The 21,919-nt window shown below is 50.7% G+C and overlaps 1 protein-coding gene across 1 annotated transcript in view; it reads right to left on the reverse strand.

Moving 5' to 3' along the window:
- DYNC1H1 (dynein cytoplasmic 1 heavy chain 1) overlaps positions 1-21,919 on the reverse strand; it is a 1,397,843-nt gene that overhangs the window by 594,480 nt on the left and 781,444 nt on the right. The window contains exon 53 of the mRNA XM_085626346.1: positions 4,608-4,725. Within this exon, the coding sequence (XP_085482472.1) occupies positions 4,608-4,725 (118 nt within the window). The remainder of the gene's footprint in view (positions 1-4,607; positions 4,726-21,919) is intronic.

Below are 21,919 nucleotides of genomic sequence, written 5' to 3' on the forward strand. Positions count from 1 at the left end.
CTTCTGGAACGTCTGCGCTGCCACAATTAAACAGCCCATACGGCATGCACTCATGCCAAAGCCGACAGGGCAGGTCGCTTGCTAGCTTGGTTACTCAAGCTTGGTTACTCAAGCGGGAAAACGCCCACGCCCCGATCAGGGCCATACGTATGCCCGAGGGCCCCCTGGTCTGCACGCAGCACGAAATGCACCAGGTGATGACCGACCACTATGCGCAGCTGTATCGCTCCATGGGGCACTGCTCTGGGCTTGAGCTGGACGGTTTCTTGGAAGCCGCCCACCTACCCACGGTCCCTGGTGAACATCTGTAGTCGCTTGACGGGCCCCTTACCTTGGAGGAGATTGGCGAGGCGATCAGCTCCATGGCTACCGGGAAGGCGCCGGGTCCGGATGGCCTCCCGGCCGAATACTACAAGGCCTACAGGGAGTCCCTGGTGCCGAAGCTGCACGCCCTTTATTCCTCAGCTCTCGAAGAGCACATTCTGCCCCCTTCAATGAGCGAGGCCTACATGGTGTCCCTGCTTAAACCAAATAGGGATCCCGTGAGTCTGGGATCATATCGACCCCTGGCTCTACTTAATGTGGACTATAAAATCTTAGCCAAGATGTTGGCGGAACGTCTGGCGCCGGTGGTGCCCCTACTGGTACACAGCGACCAGAACGGATTTGTGCCTAAACGTAGTACCTCACTGAACCGAAGGCGGTTTTTCCGGGTGGCCTCGGATAGCGGGCAGAGGTGGCCTGGGGCGGGTTGTCTCGCACTAGATCTCGAAAAAGCCTTCTACTGCTTGGAGTGGGGCTTCCTCGCGGCGGTGCTGATGCGATACGAATTGGGCCCGGGGTTTCTCCAGCTGGTCGCACTCCTGTACAGGAATCCTTCAGTGAGGGTAAAAACGGGGCCCTACATCTCTGCTGCAATACCAGCACCAGGCAGGGGTGCCTGCTCTCGCCCCTCCTGTTTGCGCTGGCAACGGAGCCCCTAGCCACAGCGTTGCGCACGTCGCTAGGTGATGGAATCCCCCTAGGAGACGCGACACATCAGGTGTCACTATACGCCGACGACCTTCTGGTGTTCGCCAGAGATGTCAGTAACATTCCGGTCGTTCTAGAACGCATACTGCTTAACTTCGCCGCTCTCTCGGGGCTTAGGGTGAACGCCACTAAGTCCTGTTTGTATGTGTTTGGAGGGGATATCCTGGACCCAGGCTATATCCTGGATGGCGTGCGTGTGCAGTGGAAGGCGGACACTTTGCGATATCTGGGAGTCCAGATATACCGCCAGCTGGCGGACCTCATTGAGGGCAATTTGGGCAGGGCTGTGTCGGCGATTAGGTCCACGATGCGTTTTTGGAACACGCTCCCACTCACGGTCGCCGGCAGGATAGCCCTGTCCAAGATGGTGATACTCCCCCGTCTTCTGTATTATTTTGCCAATCTGCCAACATATATCCCAGCGGCCTTCTTCGCCGCGCTTACAAGGTCACTCCGGGATTTTATTTGGGGTAGCTCGCGGCAAGGATGGCTTTGCCCAAGCTCCACCTACCTACCGATCAGGGAGGCCTGGCTGCGCCGTGCTTTGAACATTATTACTTGGCAGCACAGCTTCAGTGGATAGCCCGCTGGTTGGCGGGTAGGGGCCTAGATGACACTGCAACAACAACGCCTCCCCTGTCTCTAGCAGACATTACCAAGCTCTTCCATCCTGCCGCGAAAGCCCCAACGCCGACACCACTCCTTATGGTAGTGGCCTACAAGTGCTACCGCCGCAGCCTATACCTCACTGGAACCCTGGTTCCTTATGCTCCGGCCATCCCACTGGAGGGCTCCCCTAGCGGGCCGGGGGTGCTCACCGCCCCTGAGCTAGCGGAGTGGCATGCAGCAGACATACAGACCTTCGGTGACCTCTATCGAGACGGCACTCTCGTGGACTACGAATCCCTGGTCGATGAGGCGGGCCTGCCACCAGGGCAATTCCTCAGACACCAGTCCCTGGTCGCGACATTGACTGCTAGATGGGGGGACATGGCGGTGGAACCGAGCCAACACCTCACCATACAGTATCTACATGTGATGGGGCGGGGTAGACACTTGATACGGTGGTTTGCGGCCTCTCTACGCACGCACGTGGCAGTCAGCCTGGAACCGCTTCGCCGCAAATGGGAGATAGACCTGGGGAGGCCACTGGACGACAGGGAGTGGGGCAAGATACTGCAGAGCAAAATACGCGTACCACGCAACATACGGTTCCGCCAGATACAACTGTTTATACTTCACAGGGCGTATCTCACACCCAAAATGATTAATAGATACTTCCATCACATAGATACGGCTTGCCCCCGCTGTGCGAAGTTGGGAGCTGGGCTGGTGCACGTGCTGTGGATTTGCCGCAAGCTGCTCTCATATTGGGAGTCAGTCCACGAGGCACTGCATATATGTACAGGCCGCACCATACCATTTGAGAGGCCCGTCTACCTGCTACACCTATTTCGTTGAACACCAGCCATGAAATTCACCTTCCGCTTCCTTGACTTGGGGTTGGTGGTGGCTAAACGGCTGCTTACGAAACACTGGAAGGGACCGGACCCGCCGCACACACGGGCATGGTGGTTCTCACTCCAGGCATGGGCTAAGGCAGAGGGCATAGCTCTCCTGCGGGAGGAAACACTGGGGCTTCAGAGGACACCTATCACAACACAATGGGACGGTCTCCTACAGGCCTTGACGCGGATTGAGGGGAACGCGGCGGAGAGACACACTGCCCAGGAGGGAGGTGTGTCCCTGGAGATGGTTGAGCGAGTGCATGTGGTCAGTTAGCTTGTCAAGTAGTCAGGAGCGCAATGACTGATGCTCAGGGTGGACGATATCAGGATTGCTGCATGAGACTGCTCGTTTGGGGGGTGCTTGGGGGTGAGGGGGGCGGGAGGAATAATGTGAAATACTGTGAAATATAGGTTTGTAGGTCGGACTCTGCTGTTATTCTTGGTTGCTGGGGGTTCTAGACGTTCTGCCTCCAAGTTTAGGTTACATTTTATTATCCGTGCCCGCAAGTATCCTGGCGGATTTGTGTAGACTATGTGCAAAACACCAATGGACCTATCATACCAAAGCAGGACATTGTGCATCATACTGGGGTTCGTATCATTATCACTTGGTCGTTAAAACCACTGACTGTCGAGTGAGAGGTCCCCATGTTTCATGGTACGGCTCTTCTGGTTCAGCCTACTGCTTAATGATATGGTCAATGTTAATCGAGTCCTGGTACTTATCTGTAAGCTGTAAAACTTGCAAAACAATAAATAGATTCTTTAATAATAATGAGGGTCTGTCGCAGACATATGTTTGTGGCAGTCCCTACACGGCTTGACATTAGGAGTGTCTCAGGAGTGCCATTTTTCCTTGCACACTGGCAAAATGTTGCTGAAAAAGGTCTAGAAAAGACCAAGGAGTATCTCCAGATCCATAGCAGCGCGCAGAGGTGGCGCATATATGTAGCTCCGCTCTTCACTTCCAGAGCAGATAGACATTGGCGTGGAGCCACAGAACGCCACCTCATGGAGCACAGAAATACTGCTTTAAAGTTTTCAGATCTAGTCTGATGCCTGAGGAATAGTCACAAGGTGAGGACCACAAGATTGAAAGAATTCAAAAATGTTCATTTACTTCCTCGTCTTCAACGTACTCTTCAGTAATGCAGGTTGATTCTAATATGCACATTTTACCCTTGCCAAATATTTGTCTCAGAACTCCAGTTGCTTTCACAGTACTGTTTATCTAATGGTTCCTCAAGTGCCAGATCCTCAAGTCTGGCAAGAAGTACCAACAACTCAAGGTTTATACATGGTTAATGGAAAAATAATCCAAGGTTCATTGTGATTAGCGCTTTTATGATCACCCTTGGGGCAGAGTTCAGATTGTGCTGGCCACCTATTACAAAACCTACATTTCAATGAAAATATAAAGGTTTGCACCCTGGAGATTTCCTGAGTTTACTCAATCTGTCAGAGGCTTCATCTCCAGAATTGGAGACAGTTTCACCACGCAGAAAGATTCTACCAAAAGAAATTGGTTCATATCAAAGTTCCAGACCTTATCTAGTATCATGGCACAGAACTGTTTACAGCCTCAAATCCACAGCTTGAAACCCCTTCTCAACAGCACGGGTGGAATAGGAATACCACGTTTCAGCTTCATTTGGACAACTGGAGTACAGAATATATGAAAATGCAGTTTCCATGAACAAGAGACTGTACAAAAAAGAAAAAGAAAACTGTATTTTTCTGTTAAGGTATGGGCTACGGAGCAGACGTATGGGGCAGAGGATGTTTAAATAACAAGTAGACGAGGAATGAAGGATGCTCACACAACGGTTCTCTTAGAAATTGTGAAGTAATGCCTTCTTTTTGTAGATGCTTTTCCAGTCCTACCTAAAGAGAAGGTAGTTCACAAGTAGTTGGTAAGGAGGAAGAGTAACCATGCAGAACCTGCTCCAGTAAATTATTTTTTTCTTCCTTCCTTTCAATGAAAATATCATTAGACAAACCAAGAGTCAAACAGGTTTATAAAACTAATCAATTAGAAGACAGCAACATATCGAAAAAGTATATTACCTGTGCAATGGCCCACTTAACCATTGGACCACAAGCCAAGGAGGCTCGGTTTACAAGCTCATAGTTGTAACTTGGATTTGACATGTAATTTTTCTTCATTTTCTCCCGTATAGCATCACTACCAAAAAGAAGAAAATGAAATAAGAAAAAAATTGCAACTGTTTACTTCACATCAACACAGGAAAAGATCAGAAACATTTGCCAACATTAAACTAACACCACACTAGAGCCTCCCATCTGGTCGAACGATGAATCTGGTTTCTACTGCCCCTTTGCTTCATTTAATGTGCACAATAATACCCTTAATGTAGTAGCATAATTGCATATGGCACGAACACACCACCTGCATCCGGTTTAAAATAAAGTCAACTTTTGATTCTGGCCACTCTGCCAAGCATCACATTTTGACAGGGCTGAAAACCATTATGTGAGAAACTTAAGCACTATGGAGTAGGGACATGCTGAGCTTTAGTCCCCTTAGGCCACCAAGAATAACATTTAGTTTAACACATATGTAACAAGCACCAGTTTGGGCCCTGTATTGAGCTATCATGGTCAAACACAAAGCATTAACAAGGTGACAACATTGCTGTGGTCAACTTTTTGTTTAATTTAACCATCAATGCCTTCAATAACCCCCTCCCACTACAACATTTGGCAATTACTCAACTAGAGGTTCAATGGACGAGGAGTATCAAAACATTTGCATTAATGGACTGCTATTTACTTTATGTGCAGTGAAGTGAAAATTTGTGGAGGGGAATGCTTTTAATCTCATTAAACTGGCACTGTCAATTTGCAGGTTTTGTCAACACTGATTTGCATATAGGTGGACCTGTATGTACTGCCCAGATGAGCTTTAAAATTAAAAAAAAATGAAAAAAACACAATGGAAGGAATGTACCTACATTGACTGCCAATGCTTCAGGCAGACACGAACATTTTCATCCACCATTGTTTGCACAGAATCTTGGGCTCTTACGATATGCATATGTAACATCCAGTAAGTCTAAATACGTTTGAGTTTGATTCTACTTTTATTCAGAGGGGTTGAGATCTATAAGGTCAGACTGGACAATCTGTTCGGGGTGGGGCTAAATAGATTTGCATATTATCAGTTTTTAACTGTGATGACACAGAAGAGATAAAAAAAATGAAGAAATGGAATGTACCCAGAGTATTTCTTAGCTGTTCATAGACATGCCATATTCCATTCACCCAAGAATAAAACAATATACAAACCTGTGCTGCTTTACAATCTCATTAGAAAAATATTATAGATGGTCAGTGTTAGGACTCACGTCTTCAACATGGTAGGGAATTCTGTTCCATCCTGTCCATGTACTTTTGCTTATGTGTTAATGTTGCCATCTTTCTTTAGTGTGACAGGTATGAGCAAAGGAGGAATTAAGCAATATTTCAATGACAAGGTCCAACAAGGTTGAAAACTATATGCAGGTTACTTATTCTCCGGTCAGAAGTAACCTAGTCTCGCAGTTAGGGCTGGACTATTCTTATTGGAGCAGGACAAAGGCTGATTTGCATGGATCTGGCTCCTGTGTGAAATGCTAAGTCGGGCAAAAAACCAATGGATGGGTTGCAGCCTGATCAATTATCAGTGGCAGAGGTTAATTCTAAATATTCCACCTATCACATTTTTTTTTTTTAATCTCCGGGCAACTGTGAGCCGTGGGTCCAATGATCACTAAATCATAGCTTCTCCCAACCCTCGTTTACAAGACAGAGTGGTCCCTTAAAGGATGGCCAAACAGAAGTTCAAAGGGGGAAAACCCTACGCCCTTCTGAGGCACCTCTCTGTAGGCAAAAAGCAAGCATGGTAATAGGACATCACATATCCTTTTGAGCTTTTCAGGGAGCCCCATAATCATGCCTTTCAATGTCTTGTTGAACCTCTCAACAAGACCATTGGTTTGTGGGTGATAGGGTGTAGTAAACTTGTACTGCACTCCATACTTTTTCCACATGTGTTTTAGGTAAGCAGACATGACGTTTGACCCTATGTCTGAAACCACCTCCTTAGGAATCCCTACCCTGGTGAAGACACCAATGAGGGCCTTGGCTACAGCAGGAGCGGTAGTAGTCCTAAGGGGATTTGCCTCAGAATACCTAGTGGCATGATCCACTACCACTAGAATAAATTTGGTTACTGATGCTGTGGGAGGGTCAAGTAGACCCACTATGTCCACACCTACACTTTCAAAGGGAACCCAAACCACTGGTAGTGGAATCAAGGGGGCCTTTGGGTGTCCACCTGGGATGTATGACGTTACAACGCATGCTGTTACAACGAAAGTTTTACAACGCGAGTGCATTGACAACGCAGGACATTACAACGCAAGTCTTTACATCGACTTGCACTAGATGGCGTGCTAACATTAAAAAAGTGTAATTTACTATTCCAACTCCAGTCCACGTAACAGTAGGGAAGGTGTTGGGATAGTAAACTACACTATTTTTAATGTTAGCACGCCATCTAGTGCAAGTCGATGTAAAGACTTGCGTTGTAATGTCCTGCGTTGTCAATGCACTCGCGTTGTAACGGTAGTGCGTTGTAAAAGTTGCGTTGTAAAGGTTGTTCCCCGTCCACCTGTTTTGCCACTGGCTTGACAGGTGACACAGGAGCTGACAAACTCCTTGACCTTCTGAGACATCGGGGCTAGTAAAAGTAGTTAATTAGCCTTTCCCGGGTTATGGTTTGGCCAAGATGCACAAGTTACTACTTGTGTAACAATATATCTGTAAGAGACATTAGTTAGTGATAGATTCCTTACATTAGAATATCTCCAGGCGTCAGACTGGATCCGCAAAGTTTCGCTTAGCAGTACCCCTGCGTGTCATTAGGTGGCGTCGTGCAGCTCCGCGTCTGTCACTGGTGTCGTAAGCACCGAGATGACGCCACGGAGAGTACTTAGGCGCCATCCATGCGCGCTGACGTCAGTTCTGTACACGACTTTCCGCGCCAGGAACCCAGAGCCATGCAAGATACTGACCATTGGTGCAGAAAACTAGGGCCCTAAGAGGGATGACCTTAACCCTAGTAACCAGTTCGAAGAACGGGGAGGAAGGGTGGGGCGGTAAGGAATCTATCACCAACTAATGTCTCTTACAGATATATTGTTACACAAACGTAACTTGTGCATCTGAAAGAGACACATTAGTGATAGATTCCTTACCTCAGAATAGATACCCCAGCAATACCAACCCCGGTGGTGGGTCTGCGAACAAGATTACACCAGAAAGTCACAGAGCACGGAATGGCCAAAGAAGCCGTCCCTCCGGACTTGACTGTCAAGGCAGTAGTGCTTGGTAAACGTGTGCAGCGAGGCCCACGTAGCTGCCTGACAAATGTCCTGCAAGGGAACGCCGCGTCCCAAGGCAGTAGTGGCTGCCGTTGCCCTGGTGGAATGGGCACGCAGCCCCACAGGAGGCTCCTTCTTAGCAAACGAGTAACAGGCCTTGATTCACAGAACGACCCAACAAGAGATGGTCCACTTGTGCACGGCCCAACCTTTTTTGGTGCCCACGTAGCCAACAAAGAGTTGGTCATCCACTGTGTGCGCTTCAGATAGAACGAGTGCAAAAACAACAATTGATGGACAGAATGCAGAACAATGTCATACATTCACCCCAGTACAGAGATCTAGGCCTAAATCCATCGTTTTTTTGCTCACCATGCCATTCCAGTTTGAACCCAGCCATATGCAAATCAGTCTTGACCCTGTGCCCCATGGGAACAGTCCAGCCCGAACTGCCAAGCCAGGTCCTCCCTGGACTGGAAACAAGCATCCTAGGACCGGTTTCGGGCTTTCAGCCCTCGTCAGCCAGGATAGCTTGATTCCAGTGGCATGGAGAGCACGGGACTCACGTCTGAGCATACCCTTCCCACTCGGGGTGACAAATGCAAAACCAACAATTGATGGACAGAATGCAGAACAATGTCATACATTCACCCCAGTACAGAGATCTGGGCCTAAATCCATCGTTTTTTTGCTCACCATGCCATTCCAGTTTGAACCCAGCCATATGCAAATCAGTCTTGACCCTGTGCCCCATGGGAACAGTCCAGCCCGAACTGCCAAGCCAGGTCCTCCCTGGACTGGAAACAAGCATCCTAGGACCGGTTTCAGGCTTTCAGCCCTCGTCAGCCAGGATAGCTTGATTCCAGTGGCATGGAGAGCACGGGACTCACGTCTGAGCATACCCTTCCCACTCGGGGTGACAAATGTAAAAACAACAATTGATGGACAGAATGCAGAACAATGTCATACATTCACCCCAGTACAGAGATCTGGGCCTAAATCCATCGTTTTTTTGCTCACTACGCCACTGGAGTCAAGCTATCCTGGCTGATGACGGCTGATAGCCAGAAACCGGTCCTAGGATGCTTGATTCCGGTCCAGAGAAGACATGGCTTGGCAGTTCGGGCTGGACTGTTCCCATGAGGCACAGGGTCAAGACTGATTTGCATATGGCCATGTCTGAACTGGGGTGGCGTAGTGGGCAAAAGAACGATGGATTTAACCCAGATCTCTTGACTGGGGGAGAATGTCTGCATTGTCAGCATTCCGTCCATCATTTGTTTGTTGTAACGCTTTTAGCCCTAAGTGGGAGGGGTATGCCCAGACGTGGGTCCCGTGCTCACTACGCCACTGGAGTCAAGCTATCCTGGCTGATGACGGCTGATAGCCAGAAACCGGCCCTAGGATGCTTGATTCCGGTCCAGAGAAGACATGGCTTGGCAGTTCGGGCTGGACTGTTCCCATGAGGCACAGGGTCAAGACTGATTTGCATATGGCCATGTCTGAACTGGGGTGGCGTAGTGGGCAAAAGAACAATGGATTTAACCCAGATCTCTTGACTGGGGGAGAATGTCTGCATTGTCAGCATTCCGTCCATCATTTGTTTGTTGTAACTCAGATAGAACGAGAGCGCACGTTTCGGGTCCTAACAGGGTCTTTAAACATGTCAGGTGCATGTTTAATTACCCCTTTCAGCATGGGTAGAATGGAGGTGGTCTTTTGTGAGATATCAAAAGTATCTATTTAAACATCCTCATCCACGGGGTGTGTCTGTAAGTCAACCCCGTGGTACTGTGCAGCTCTGTGAACGAGCTGGTTGAAGCCCATGGTATCCTCTGGAGGGAAAGGTCTAGAGGGATAGATGTTGTCGTACAAGTTACTTAACTCCGGTAACAATTTATCTGGTAGAGACGATTCTAGCCGCAGATTCCTTAACGTAGAATTTTCTTCAGGCATGAGACTGGACCCAGAAAACATTTCTTGTCCCAGCATCTCTACGCACCGTGGGGTGGTACCACGCTACTCCACCCCGCCATCTTCTGCGGGCGTGATGTCAACGAGGTCACATAAATCCCACCCCGGCGCGCTGACGTCAGTTTGCGTCGGAGAACTTTTCCGCGCCACAACGAGGAGCAAGCACAACAAAACTGAGGAGAGCATGGGAACAGTATGCGAAAAAATCAGAGAAATTTGTGAAACAAATGTGCGCCATCGAAGGGGAGGTCAAACAGCTGCTCCCTAACGTTCTCAGGGAAAACACTATCCCTCAGCCAAGCATGGCAACGGAGGGCCACTGAAGTAGCCATAGTGCGACCAAGCACCTCAGAAATATCAAGAGCCGAGCGAAGAATAAACGCCGCCAGCTCCCGGCCATCCAACACATGGTGCCGCAGATCAGCACAGGCACCCTCCTGAGAAGCGGAATACAGAAGGGACTCCGCTGAATCCCACAAGCAAGAAGTGGCTCTGGCCAACACAAAGCGTGTTAAGCGCCTGCAAGGCAGCACTGGAGGAGGCGAAGATGTTGCGTCCCCAGGAATCTAACCACCGGGCCGGGCCGAGAGGAGTTTCATACGGCGCTTCCGCCGAGACTTCGGCTTCAACTGCTGACAAGCTTCGCAGTCCGTGGAGTCGTGGTGCTCCCCCAAACACCACATACAAATGGGGTGAGGGTCCGTTGCCGACATCTGGCGCACGCAAGACGAGCACGTCTTGAAGCCCGAAGGCATTCGCACACTGTTCCCAGAAAAACGCAAAGCGTAAAAAGAAGGCCTGAAAACAGGCCAGGGACACGATCCGGATGCGCGTTGCACGCGGAAAAGAAGAAAACTGACGTCAGCGTGCCGGGGTGGGGCATATGTGACCTCGCAGACGTCACGCCCACGGAAGACGGCGGGCGGAGTTGCGTGGTGCCACCCACCGCCGCGCAGATTTGCTGGGACAAGAAAAGTTTTGCAGGTCCAGTCTCACGCCTGGGGAGAACTATCAGATCTGTGGCACGTTAAGGACATCTGGTGTATTGTAATCGTCCCATGGGCCTGGGGTATAAGGTGGACTACAATCCCCTAGTGGCTCATCTGCACCCTCCCCTGTCTGATCATCGTCCACTGGTGGAGGAGATGGTGTAGGAGAGTGGTGTGGTGTGGTGGAGGAGGAGCTGGAGAAGGGATCCTGAGAGGAGATGTCGCAATGTCCCTCTTTTTAGGTGCTGGAGCCGGCGAGTCCAGTGGTCTCTTTTTAGAACTGATAATCAGTTGACCGGTCTTTGGATCTTTAAGAAGAGGCTTTTGGGTGGGATCCGGTTTAAAAAGCTCTTCTGTGGGAGGTATGTCCTTCGGTGCCGATTTTTCCAGTTCTGAATGCTTGTGCAGCACCGACTGTAGAGCGGTTTTGTGCTCTTTGGGCTTGGAACCATGAGGTTTTGAGGTGTCTGTAGGGGCCTGCGGAACCAGTTGTTTTTTCGGTTCCGAATGCTTTTTCGGCTCAGAAGTTTGAGTCCGTAGTCTTCAGTAGCTGCTTTTTGGTCGGTTCCGATGGTTTTTTCTGAGTCGAGGGAATGGCACCGGTAGGTTTGGGTGCAGAGTGCGTCGATGCGGAGGCAGTAGTGGGTACCGAGGAGGACGACTGTCTTCTTTTTCGGTGCCGGGGTCTGAGTTTTGGTACCGATGGCAGGCTGACTCGATCCAGAGTGGCCTGAAGGCTTTGTTGTTGGCTTCTTGGCCGGGCCGGAGGCGGGGCGTGAGAAGTACTTTCTCGGTGTGTACCTGGGCCCGAAGGTGAAGGTGTGACCGAAGCCTTTTACGGTGGTGGGGGGAGGGGGTTGGGAGCAGTACTTACGACCCGTTAACCCGGAGTGATGTCTTCGTGTCTTCGAAGTCTGAGTCGCTGACGAGGCCTTCTTCGATCCGCACCTGTTCTGGTACATCGACGCCCTCTTGGAAGATGTGGTCGGGAATGTAAGTCGATGAGTGAGCCATTGTTCTTTGAGCTCTACGATCTCGAATGGTCTTTTTTGGAGCGGAAAGAGGCACAAGCTGGACAGTCTCTGGCCTCGTGCTCTGGTGAAAGGCAGAGATTACACACCTCATGCAGATCTGTGTGTGGGAATTTCGACCCACATTGAGGACACTTCTTGAATGGAGTCCTTTCCATGAGCCAGATGTAGAGGTCCAGGAAGGCCCGAAGGCTTTCGTCGACGACCGGAATCGAGGACTTCGAAGGTGGTGAGATGCGCAAGGATCGGGGATCGCGATCAAAAACAATACCGTAGAAAAGGATTGCGTGTCGAAAGTAGGATCGGTAACGGTACAGAGCTGGAGCGCGATAAACACATCCAAGCCCGATGGCGCAAAATACCAATTTGAGGATGGAGCCTATGCCCATGCGCACTAACGGAGGAGTCACATATCCCGTGACTTCCAAAGACTTTTCAGAAACAAAAACAAGTGCACACATCCGGGCCCAACACCAGATGGCGATCTATGCTCAGTGAGTGATCTGCAGCTCATATGCCTTGTACATAGTGTTATCGGTTCAGAGTTTGGTTTCTGGGGTTATACTCAGGTGTCCCCCAGGGTCAAGGATGAACTCTCAAAGCACCCTCAGCGGCACTAGGGCGGCGGGGTGCAAAGGCCCACTGTTATACAATGAGGGATAGGGGGCTGCTTACGAGCATGCCACAAGGTTGTGGGAGCAAAGCTCCTATAGTTAAGCTCAGGGCAAATGGGGGTTTAAGTTAAGTTAGCACCAAACGTACACCCTCAGCAGCACTAGGGCGGCCGGGTGCAGGGTGCTGTTTTGTCGTTTGGTGCCCTGTTACTTTCAATGGGGATTCTCCGGTTTGCAAACACACTGCAGGCTCGGGGACGAAGGTCTTCTGGGAGCGAACACCACTAGGAGAGGTAAGTTGGGATGCTGGGGGTTGGTTAGACACCGTTGGTTGGGCCACCTAAGGCCGTGGGGCGTCGGGTGTCTTTTAGGGTCGGATTTTCTTACCAGTTCCTGGTCGTGGATTGGGGGGGGGGGGGGCACTCAAACTCGGGCGTGGGCGACGGGTGCACATTGGTGCAGACTCGCGGACTTTGCCGTAACTGGAGTCTGTGAGTGAAAAAATCCGGTGTTCACAGGAGACAAAGTCTTTTCTTTGGAAGGCAGGGCAGGTCCACTGGGTTCCTGAGGTTGCTGGCTGCAGGACACACCGGAGTTTTGCTTCTCGAGGTTCGAAGTGGGGACAGGCCGGTAGTGCTGGGGCCAAGTCAGTGGGCATCCTCCTCTTAGCTTTGGCATGGCTGTTCGGTCCTTCTTTTGGTCATTTCTTGCCTGAGGAGGCAAGGTTCAGGGGCTCCCTTAAATACTAGATTTAAGGGTGTTAGAGGTAAGTAAAGGTTGCGACCAATGGGTCCCTTCCTTGGGGTGGGTACACCCCCTATTATGCCCCCCTCTAGTGGAAGGGGGGCATATGCCTCACTCTGGTTGGCTGGGTCCCCCCATCTGCAAGATGGCCGGGACAGAGTTGAGCTTCACCTCACCTACCCCACCTGAGGGGTGTGGTTGGCAAAGGTGGGCACACCTCTCGCCCGCTGACTCTCACTCTTAAAGTGGGGGTCAGACCGGTGGGGGCCAGTTCCTGAGAGCAACAACAGGCCTTCGGAAGCTCACAAAGGCGGCAAGCCCATCTAGGGGGAGGTGGTTTAGCACCTCGTCCCAGGATGTGCATTGATTCAGAACCCCAAGAGCAGCAGGCTCTTGACCCAGGGGTGCACAAACATGACTGGTGGTGGCAGCTGGTGAGCAGCCACTCGGCCTGGGCACTAGTGTTAGGTCGTTTTTCAGGGGGCATCACTAAGAACCCTCTGTGTCCATTTTTCATTAAATTCTACACTGGCATCAGTGTGGGTTTAATGTGCTGAGAAGTTTGATACCAAACCTCTCAGTTTTCAGTAAAGCCATTATGGTACGGTGGAGATCATAATGACAAACTCCCAGCACCATATACCCTTAATGGCATTACGGCACTTACAATGTCTAAGTATTGGCTTAGACACTGTAGGGGTACAGGGCTCATGCACCTGTACCCTCACCACTGGTATAGTGAGTAGGAATGTGGAATCTGACTGCATGGTTGCCACTACTTTCTTCCTGGTGTTTTGCTGGTTTTCTACTTAGTCTGACTGGGATCCTGCTAATCAGGACCCCCGTCTATCTGCTTGTTCCCTAAATTGGTTGTTCATGTACTTTAGGTACACTCCAGATTGGATTCTGGATTAGGCTTATCAGTTCCTAGTATATGGTATACTATGTACCCAGGGCATAGGTACCCCAGAGGCCCCTCAGGGGCTGCAGCATGTATTATGCCACCCCTGGGAGACCATTCAAAATGACACAACAGGTCTGCTACAGCAGCCTGTGTAAGGTGGTGCAAGCACCCCTTACTTAGATATAGGTTCACTATATCTATCCTTATAACTGCACATATAAACCTATGAGTCACCCCTATGGCAGGCCTTATCAACCCTGAAAGCAGGGTGCTGGGTTTTATGTGAGAGGGTGCACCTGCATGACCAGAGCCCCTCTGCAGCCTTTGGAACCTCTATTCCGGGGTTCTTTGTGATGCAAACAACCATATACTCTTAAGTGCATATTACCTCGCGGCAAATGCGAACTGTAAAACGGCTGCATGGAAACATGTCGTGTTTGGTGTCAAACACCTTGGAATCATACCTCCACACCAGCAACTGGTGTGGGAGGTATGATTCCACCCTCCTAGAGAGAGAAATATGACGACACCGGTACACCCAGTACCAGCTTAACAGAACCTGGCATCACAAAATGGATGCTGCCAGCCACAGACACAAGTCTGCCCTCCTGCTGCTGGACGAAACTCCGGCAGGGGAGGCTGGACAATAGGTTTCCTGTCACAGGGAGGTGTGACCCTCTCCCAGACAGGCTTTAGTGTATTGGGGCTGGGTGGGTGCACTCAGAGTGCTTTGATGTCTGCACTGGGGGCACATTTGGTGTCCCTGTGCATAGTCCAGCTCAAACCGGTTGCAGGAGCCAAACTGGACAAAGGACATGGGTGTAGCCACCCCTCTGTCCTGACCCTCCCATAGGTGGTTGCCCAGAGTTTATCCCACCACTTCCTTGGGTATAAAGTAGGAACCCCTGACCACAGGACTTTAGATTTACCTGGACGAAACTCTGCTACAGAAACCAAGTACTTCGACTATCTACACTACGCTGGATGACTGAAAATTCCCCCTTGGAGTAAAGGAGTTACTCCCCTGCAAGGCAGGCACCTGAAAGCATCTGACCGGTTTGCATCTACGCAGCGCCTGAAGGACTCCGAAGACTTCTGCAACAAAGGAGGTGGGTTCCTGTGGTTTCTGAGGTTGATCTGTGCTCTAGACAATTCTGAGACCCGCATCCCTTGTGGGGACCGAGCAACCCGAACCCCTGGGCACCGTGTACATTTGTAGCAGCATATGCTTTTTGCCGATCCCTGAGGCTATGCTTTGGGCTACTTGTAGTCCAGACCCCGAGCAGTATTTCCACTGAAGATTTCCGGCCTACACTCCACGAGTGGTCCGTTGGCTGGTATTTTGTGATTCAGCTCTAGGTCCCTTCGCGATCCCTGGTCCGTCGACCTGAGGGTCCCTGAGAAGGGAACGGTAACTAAGTGGGCTTTCCTGGCTGCTGCAGACGTGCCCGGACTCTCCATCGCTTGGGGAGTCCCCAGGACCTTGCTGGCACTCGCCGAAGCATCTTTTCTCTGACCGCATGTGGTGCAGTTGCCACGGCTTGTTGGTGTTCAATCCGGACATTGACCCTCCCCCCCCAGCACTCTATATCCTTCGTGGGACAGCTCACCTGCGGACTATGGTCGTCGCCGAAGTCTCCTGGTCCCCGTGGCTGCAGAGTCAAGCTTCACCTCTTCTCACCTGAAACACCTGACATCAGTGGGCATTCGTCTATCGTGCCCCTGGTCACTGAAGTGACCCAGACTCTGTCCCCTCTGCTTTCAGGTTCTTCTCAGCTCCGATCCAGGCTTGGATCACACCGGACACTTCTCATCTTCGCGGCAGCAGCACTTCTTCGCATCACGCCATTGAAATCAACTAGCGTTTCCGACACCACTTGACCCCTATGCACCAGGCTCTCCTGGGATAGGTAACACAGGTACCTCAGTACTCTCAAGGGCGCTGGCCTTAGAACCTTCTATGTTCCAAAGGGTTTGCTTGAAGTCCTCTCCTAAGTGTCCTTAATCTTTAAAAATTCCAACCGCGACTTTCCCATAGAGTTGTACGGAGATCGCGGCTGTGTTCTCACACTGCAGGCGTCCCCCCGTGGGTCACCTGTGTCACTACCTTGGGTGGTTCCTTGGGGTCCAAGCGATTCTACCTGCTCTAGGCACTGTGTCTAGCCAAGTTGTGGTTGTTATAAAACTTTTAGTATATGGTTTTGTCTCCCCCTGCAGCACACTATGTATTGTGCTATTTACTGTCGTTCTAGTGCCTTAATATTGTGTACCTTGTTCTCTAAATCTCATAGAGAGGTTAGTAGAGAGTGGTTAGTGATAAATACATATATTTTATATATACCTTGTGTGATTCTCCTTTTATTTGGTCATTCAGGAGGTTATAATCTGGTAAACCAAGCTGCTTTACATTCCTCCGAGACTTAACCTGAAGGCTGCTCTCCATAGCTACCACTAGGATAGCTTTCAATAAAGGTTGTCTTTAACCTAATCATCAATAAGGGTTGTTTGGACTGGTGCAAGGTGCCCACTTTAACTAGTGGACAGCATATACCAGGCCAACTTCTCACATAGTGCACCCAGCTAGAGGGGTGGCTGATCTATGCCAGTCCAGTGGGCCGTAGGCATGGCACACAGGGATGTGTGCCATGTCGACTCTTCACTTTGTTCTGCACCAAAACACGCAGCCTGCCAAGGCAGTGTGTGAGTGTAAAGGTACAGGGCCTCTAAGGGTGGCACAATAAGTGCTGCAGCCCTTAGAGGCCTTCCCTGGTGTGCCCTGGGTACCTGTGGTACCATTTACCAGGGGCTGACCTGTGGCCAGAGAGTGCCAATTGGGTTTAGTCTTCAATGCAGTTTTAGGGAACGAACATAGGCCCTGGGTACCTGATTGGCAGGAGCCTAGGGCACACTCAGTCAAAGTACATCAGCAGTTCAGCAAAAAGTAGGGGCAACTGTGAGAAAGTGCCATCTTTCTTGCATGGTATGCCCCCAATTTTTGCTGAATTGCTGAATGTACTTTGACTGAGTGTGCCCTGGACTCCTGCCAATCAGGTGCCCAGGGCCTATGTTCCTTCCCTAAAACACACCGAACCCAAATTGGCAAACCCTGGTCACGTCTGCCCCTGGTAAATGGTACCCATGGTACCCAGGGCCTTGTGACCAGGGAAGGCCTCTAAAGGCTGCAGCACTCATTGTGCCACCCTTAGAGGCCCTGTATCCTTACACACACACACACTGCCTTCGCAGGCTGGTGTCTGGGTGCAAGACAAAACAAAGTTGACATGGCAAACATCCCTGTGTGCCTTGTCCATCACCTACACTGCCATGGCATACATCAGCCACCCCTCTAGCTGGGTGCCTTTTGCCCATGGTGTGGGCACAGGAGCAGGAGCCCTGTGCCCCTACAGTATCCAGGTCCATTCCTGAGCACTGTAAGTGCAGTGTTGCCATTTAAGAGTACATGGTGCTGAGAGCTCGTCAAACACTAACTCCACAGCACCATAATGGCAACACCGAAGACTGAGAAGTTTGTTATCAAACTTCTCAGTACATTAAATCCACACTGATGCCAGTGTGGGATTTAATGTACCAAGCACCACAGAGGGCATCTTAAAGAGGCCTCCTGAAACCTAACCTACAATCCACGTCTGCTCTGAGGCTGCCACACAGCAGACATATTGCTGAACCCCTGGGTGGGAGAGCCCCTGCTCTCCTGGGCCTGCAACAATGCACATCCTGGGCGAGGTGCTAAATCACCTCCCCCAAGATGGGCAGGGGAAAGCTTCAAAGGCATGCCCCCTCTGTGAGCTTCCCCAGGTCACTGCAACCCCCCACTCTGGCGGGAAGCTTGGCCGGAAACCCCAAATAAGGACAGGGGATGTGCCAGACTGCCAACCCCACCCCTCAGGTGGGGGAGGCGAGGTGAAGCACATCCCCGGGCTCTCGCCATCTAGAAGATGGGAAGCCCTACCCTATCAGGAGTAGGCTACTGCCCCCCTCCCACAGGAGAGAGGCAGGATAGGGTGTGTACCCACCCAAGGACAGGCACCCATTGGTCCCTGCCCTTCACCTACCTGTAACGCCCCTAAAGCTAGTATTTAGGGGCACCCTGAACCTTCCTTCCCCAGATTCCAGATTCCGAAATACAAAGAAGAGCAAGAAGAAAGAAGACCTGCCCTGCAGCTGCTAAGAAGAGGAAGCCACCAACTGCTTTAGCCCCATCCCTACCGGCCTGTCGACCCTCGAACCTGCTCCTGCTCCAACCCAGCATCTCGTGGCCAGCAACCTCACAAACCCCGGAGGACCTGGCTACCTTTTGGCTCTAAGCCCCTGGGACTCCCATGAGTAGAGGCTCTACACAAAACCTACCTCTAATCCCCGGCAGCAGCCCGGAACCGCGAACCCAGCACACTCTGCACCAGCCAAGCCTGGCCAGTGCCAGAGTGAACAAAGACCACGAGGACGACCCCACGGTGACTGTGACTCCGAGTCCGGCACCCAAGGACCTCCCTCGACCCTCCTGAAGAAGCCTGCAGCCTCAGAACAAGGTGCCCCCCCTACCGCGATCAACAGAGGGTAAGATTTCCCGACACCAAAAGGCACCCCTGCACGCGGCGCCCCGCGGCCCCCTGTGCCCAATCCCGGGGTACCTTCCTATCCTCCAATCACCCAATCACCCAACTTACCTCTCGAAGTGGTGGTGGCACCTGAAGAATCCTCGTCCCCGAGCTTGCAGTCTTTTTCTAAACCGGAGATTTCCCATTGAAATCAATTGAGCGCCCGAAGGCTCAAAAGCACCCTGCTCCCAGCCGCCCGAGTGGCCCTGGCAGTGAAAACTCTACACCTACCTACTTCCCCACTTGCCCTGAGTAAGTGACCAGAAGCCCAGCTCCCACAGCCGCGTGGCGTGCTAGTCGGCAGCCACCAACCAAGGCCCCCCTATCCCTCATAGGATAACATTGGGCCTAACTCTCTCAAGTGTCAACTTTTAAAATAGCTAAATATTGTTTAAAAATCATCACAGTAATTAAGCTGACTTTCATCACTTGATTCTAAGTACTGACCCAGGACTGAATCTAGGATCCAGTCTTGGAATTCCAAAAGTAATCCTAAAAGTAATCTGTTGCAAATAACTTGAAATTTCCATTGAGCTCAATGCATTGTTGTGTTTAAAATAGTGTTGCCTATTGCAACCACTTGTAACTGTTTACAAAAGTCAATTGCCTATTGCAAAAGTATTTATATAAAGCATCTCATTCTGAGAAAGTATATTTTAATGCCAAGTGTTGCTTCTAAAATAAAACAAGCATATATTTTGTTATATAAACCATTAGCCTAGAGTTCAGTTATTAGTGTGTGAGACCATTTGCTGACTGAGTGTGTACAACAAATGCTTTACACTGTCCTCTGATACTGCTTTACTGCTCGACCAATCTACCACTTTAGAGAGTAAGGTTATATCTAAATTTAGCCTCTGTCAAACCCTTGGGGACGGTGGACTCTGTACACCCTGTCCCTATTAAGGAACAGTATATACAGAGACACTTTCTCACAGCAACTATGCAGAAAGAGGACACTTCCTCACACCTGAGGTCCAGGATCGGTCTCAACGGACCATCCTTCCTGGGGATCAGGAAATAACTGAAGTAACATCCCTGACCCCTTTCCTGCTCAGGAATTGTGAGAGGTTGGCCTGATATATGAGGTCACTAATTCTAGTGTACACCTTGTATCAGTCCAAACAACCCTTATGGTGATTGGTTGTAAAGTCAACCTTATAGACCAGCTATCCTAGTGGTAGCATGGACAAGAGCAGTCTTAGGCTAAACTCTGAATGGCATGTGAAGCCAGCTGTTATACCATATGTAATCCCTTGAATACCAAATGAAAGGACACCACAACAGATATATATGTAAAATAAAGTGTATTTATTCTAGTCAAACCCTCAGCACTCTTTATGAGATTCGAGGTAAGTACAACACAGTCTTATTCAAGCATACATTAAGTCACACAGGTAAGTAATACAGTTAGGCCCTAGGGGCCACGCAAACCATATACTAAGTAAGCGGTATAAGGACCACTGTCACGGAAATAGGATAGGCCTAGGCCATCGCTGGGGCTACACTATACTACCCAAGGTAAGGAAGTGGGAGGCCCACGGGATTCAGGTGCAGAGTGGAAACACTCACGCGTAATGCGTATAATCGATAGAAATAGTACAGTTCAGAATTAATAAGATTTAGGACACTTCTGGAGTAGCTAGGAAGTCGAGACTTGAGAACTAGACACTAGGATAGTCAATACCCTGATGAGCACCGGAGTACCCAAGTTACCTAGCCCATGGGCTGCGGGTGCATAGGTGTGAACTTGCGTCGGGTTTCGTTGTCGACTCCTATGGATGCCTGAAGGAAAGATGCTGACAGGCAGTCAGTGAAGAGTGTCAGGTGGATCCCAAGGCCGGGATCAAGAAGGAAGGATACCTGCAAGCAGAAGGGACAGAGTCTGGGTCACTAGCCAGTGACCACGTGGAACCAGGAAGGAACCAGGAGATGTCGGGAGATTGCAGGTGAAGAGGTGAAGCTTGTCGCAGCAGCCACGGCTACCAGGAGACGTCGAGGACAACTAGGACCAGGAGGCGAGCTGTCCCACGGAAGACTCGTGCTGTCGGCGGCGTCGAAGTCGAACTAGGACTCACCAAGCCTTGGCAAGCGGAACCCACGAAGAATGGAGGACTTGCTTCTGGTGCAGACCAGGAAGGTCTGGGGTGCTTCTCTTTTACAGCGGAGCAGGAGCCAGTCTGGAGGAGCCAAACCAGCAGTGGAAAATCGAAGGTGTGTCGTCGCAAAGGTTACTAGCCAACGGGCAAGCAACCGGACAGACGCGGCAAGCAGGAGAATGCAGAAGGGCCCCACGCAGGACTCGTGGAGTGTGGGGGGCTGATCTTCGGTGCAGATGGTGCTTGGGGTTGGGGCTTCTCAATCCCCGGTGCACAGCTTCGAGGGTGCCTCAGAAGCTGCGCTGGAAGATACTCGCCACTTTTCCCAGGTAACGGTCCCACGTCTCTCGTCGCCTCCACGGATCTCAGCTCGGCTGTGGATCAGGGTCGGAGAAGTCTGGAAGTCAAGGCTCTGGTCGGGCTCTGCAGTCGGTCCCTCGTAGAACTTCAGAAAAGCAAAGGGTAAGTCTCTTGATGGTGCCTGTTCGCACAGAGTGACCACTCCTTGGCCACAAGGGAGATTCTTCAGTCTTCTTCTTTCGTCGAATGTCGAAGGTCCAGAGTTTCTGTTCAAGTTGCAGGTTCAGGATAATCTAATCTCCTGGGGCCCAGCTACCACACTTATACTAATCTGGGGGGCTGGGTTGCCTGCTAGGTCACGCCTTATGGGTGGGACCTGGGAGGGGGGTGGTTACACCCCCTTCCCTTTGTCCAGTTTCGCGCCAGGACTGGGGCTGGAGTGCCCCAGCACCGGTTTGAACTGGACTATGCACGGGACACCTTGTGTGCCCCAGGCAGTGTCTAGTTTTTCATCCCTCCCTTCCCCAATACACTAAGGCCTGTCTGGGGTGATGCTCGCACCTCCCAAGGCAGGAAACCTATTGTCCAAGCCTCCCGTGCCAGGATCACTCCCAGCAGCAGGAGGTCAGACTTGTGTCGTGGCAGCAGCATCCATTTTGTGATGCTGGGGCTCTGGTTAACTTTAACCGGGTAAGTAGGTTTCAACATGTCTTCTCCCTCT

Source organism: Triturus cristatus, chromosome 9 (genome assembly GCF_964204655.1).
Source record: "Triturus cristatus chromosome 9, aTriCri1.1, whole genome shotgun sequence".
Taxonomy (NCBI): domain Eukaryota; kingdom Metazoa; phylum Chordata; class Amphibia; order Caudata; family Salamandridae; genus Triturus; species Triturus cristatus.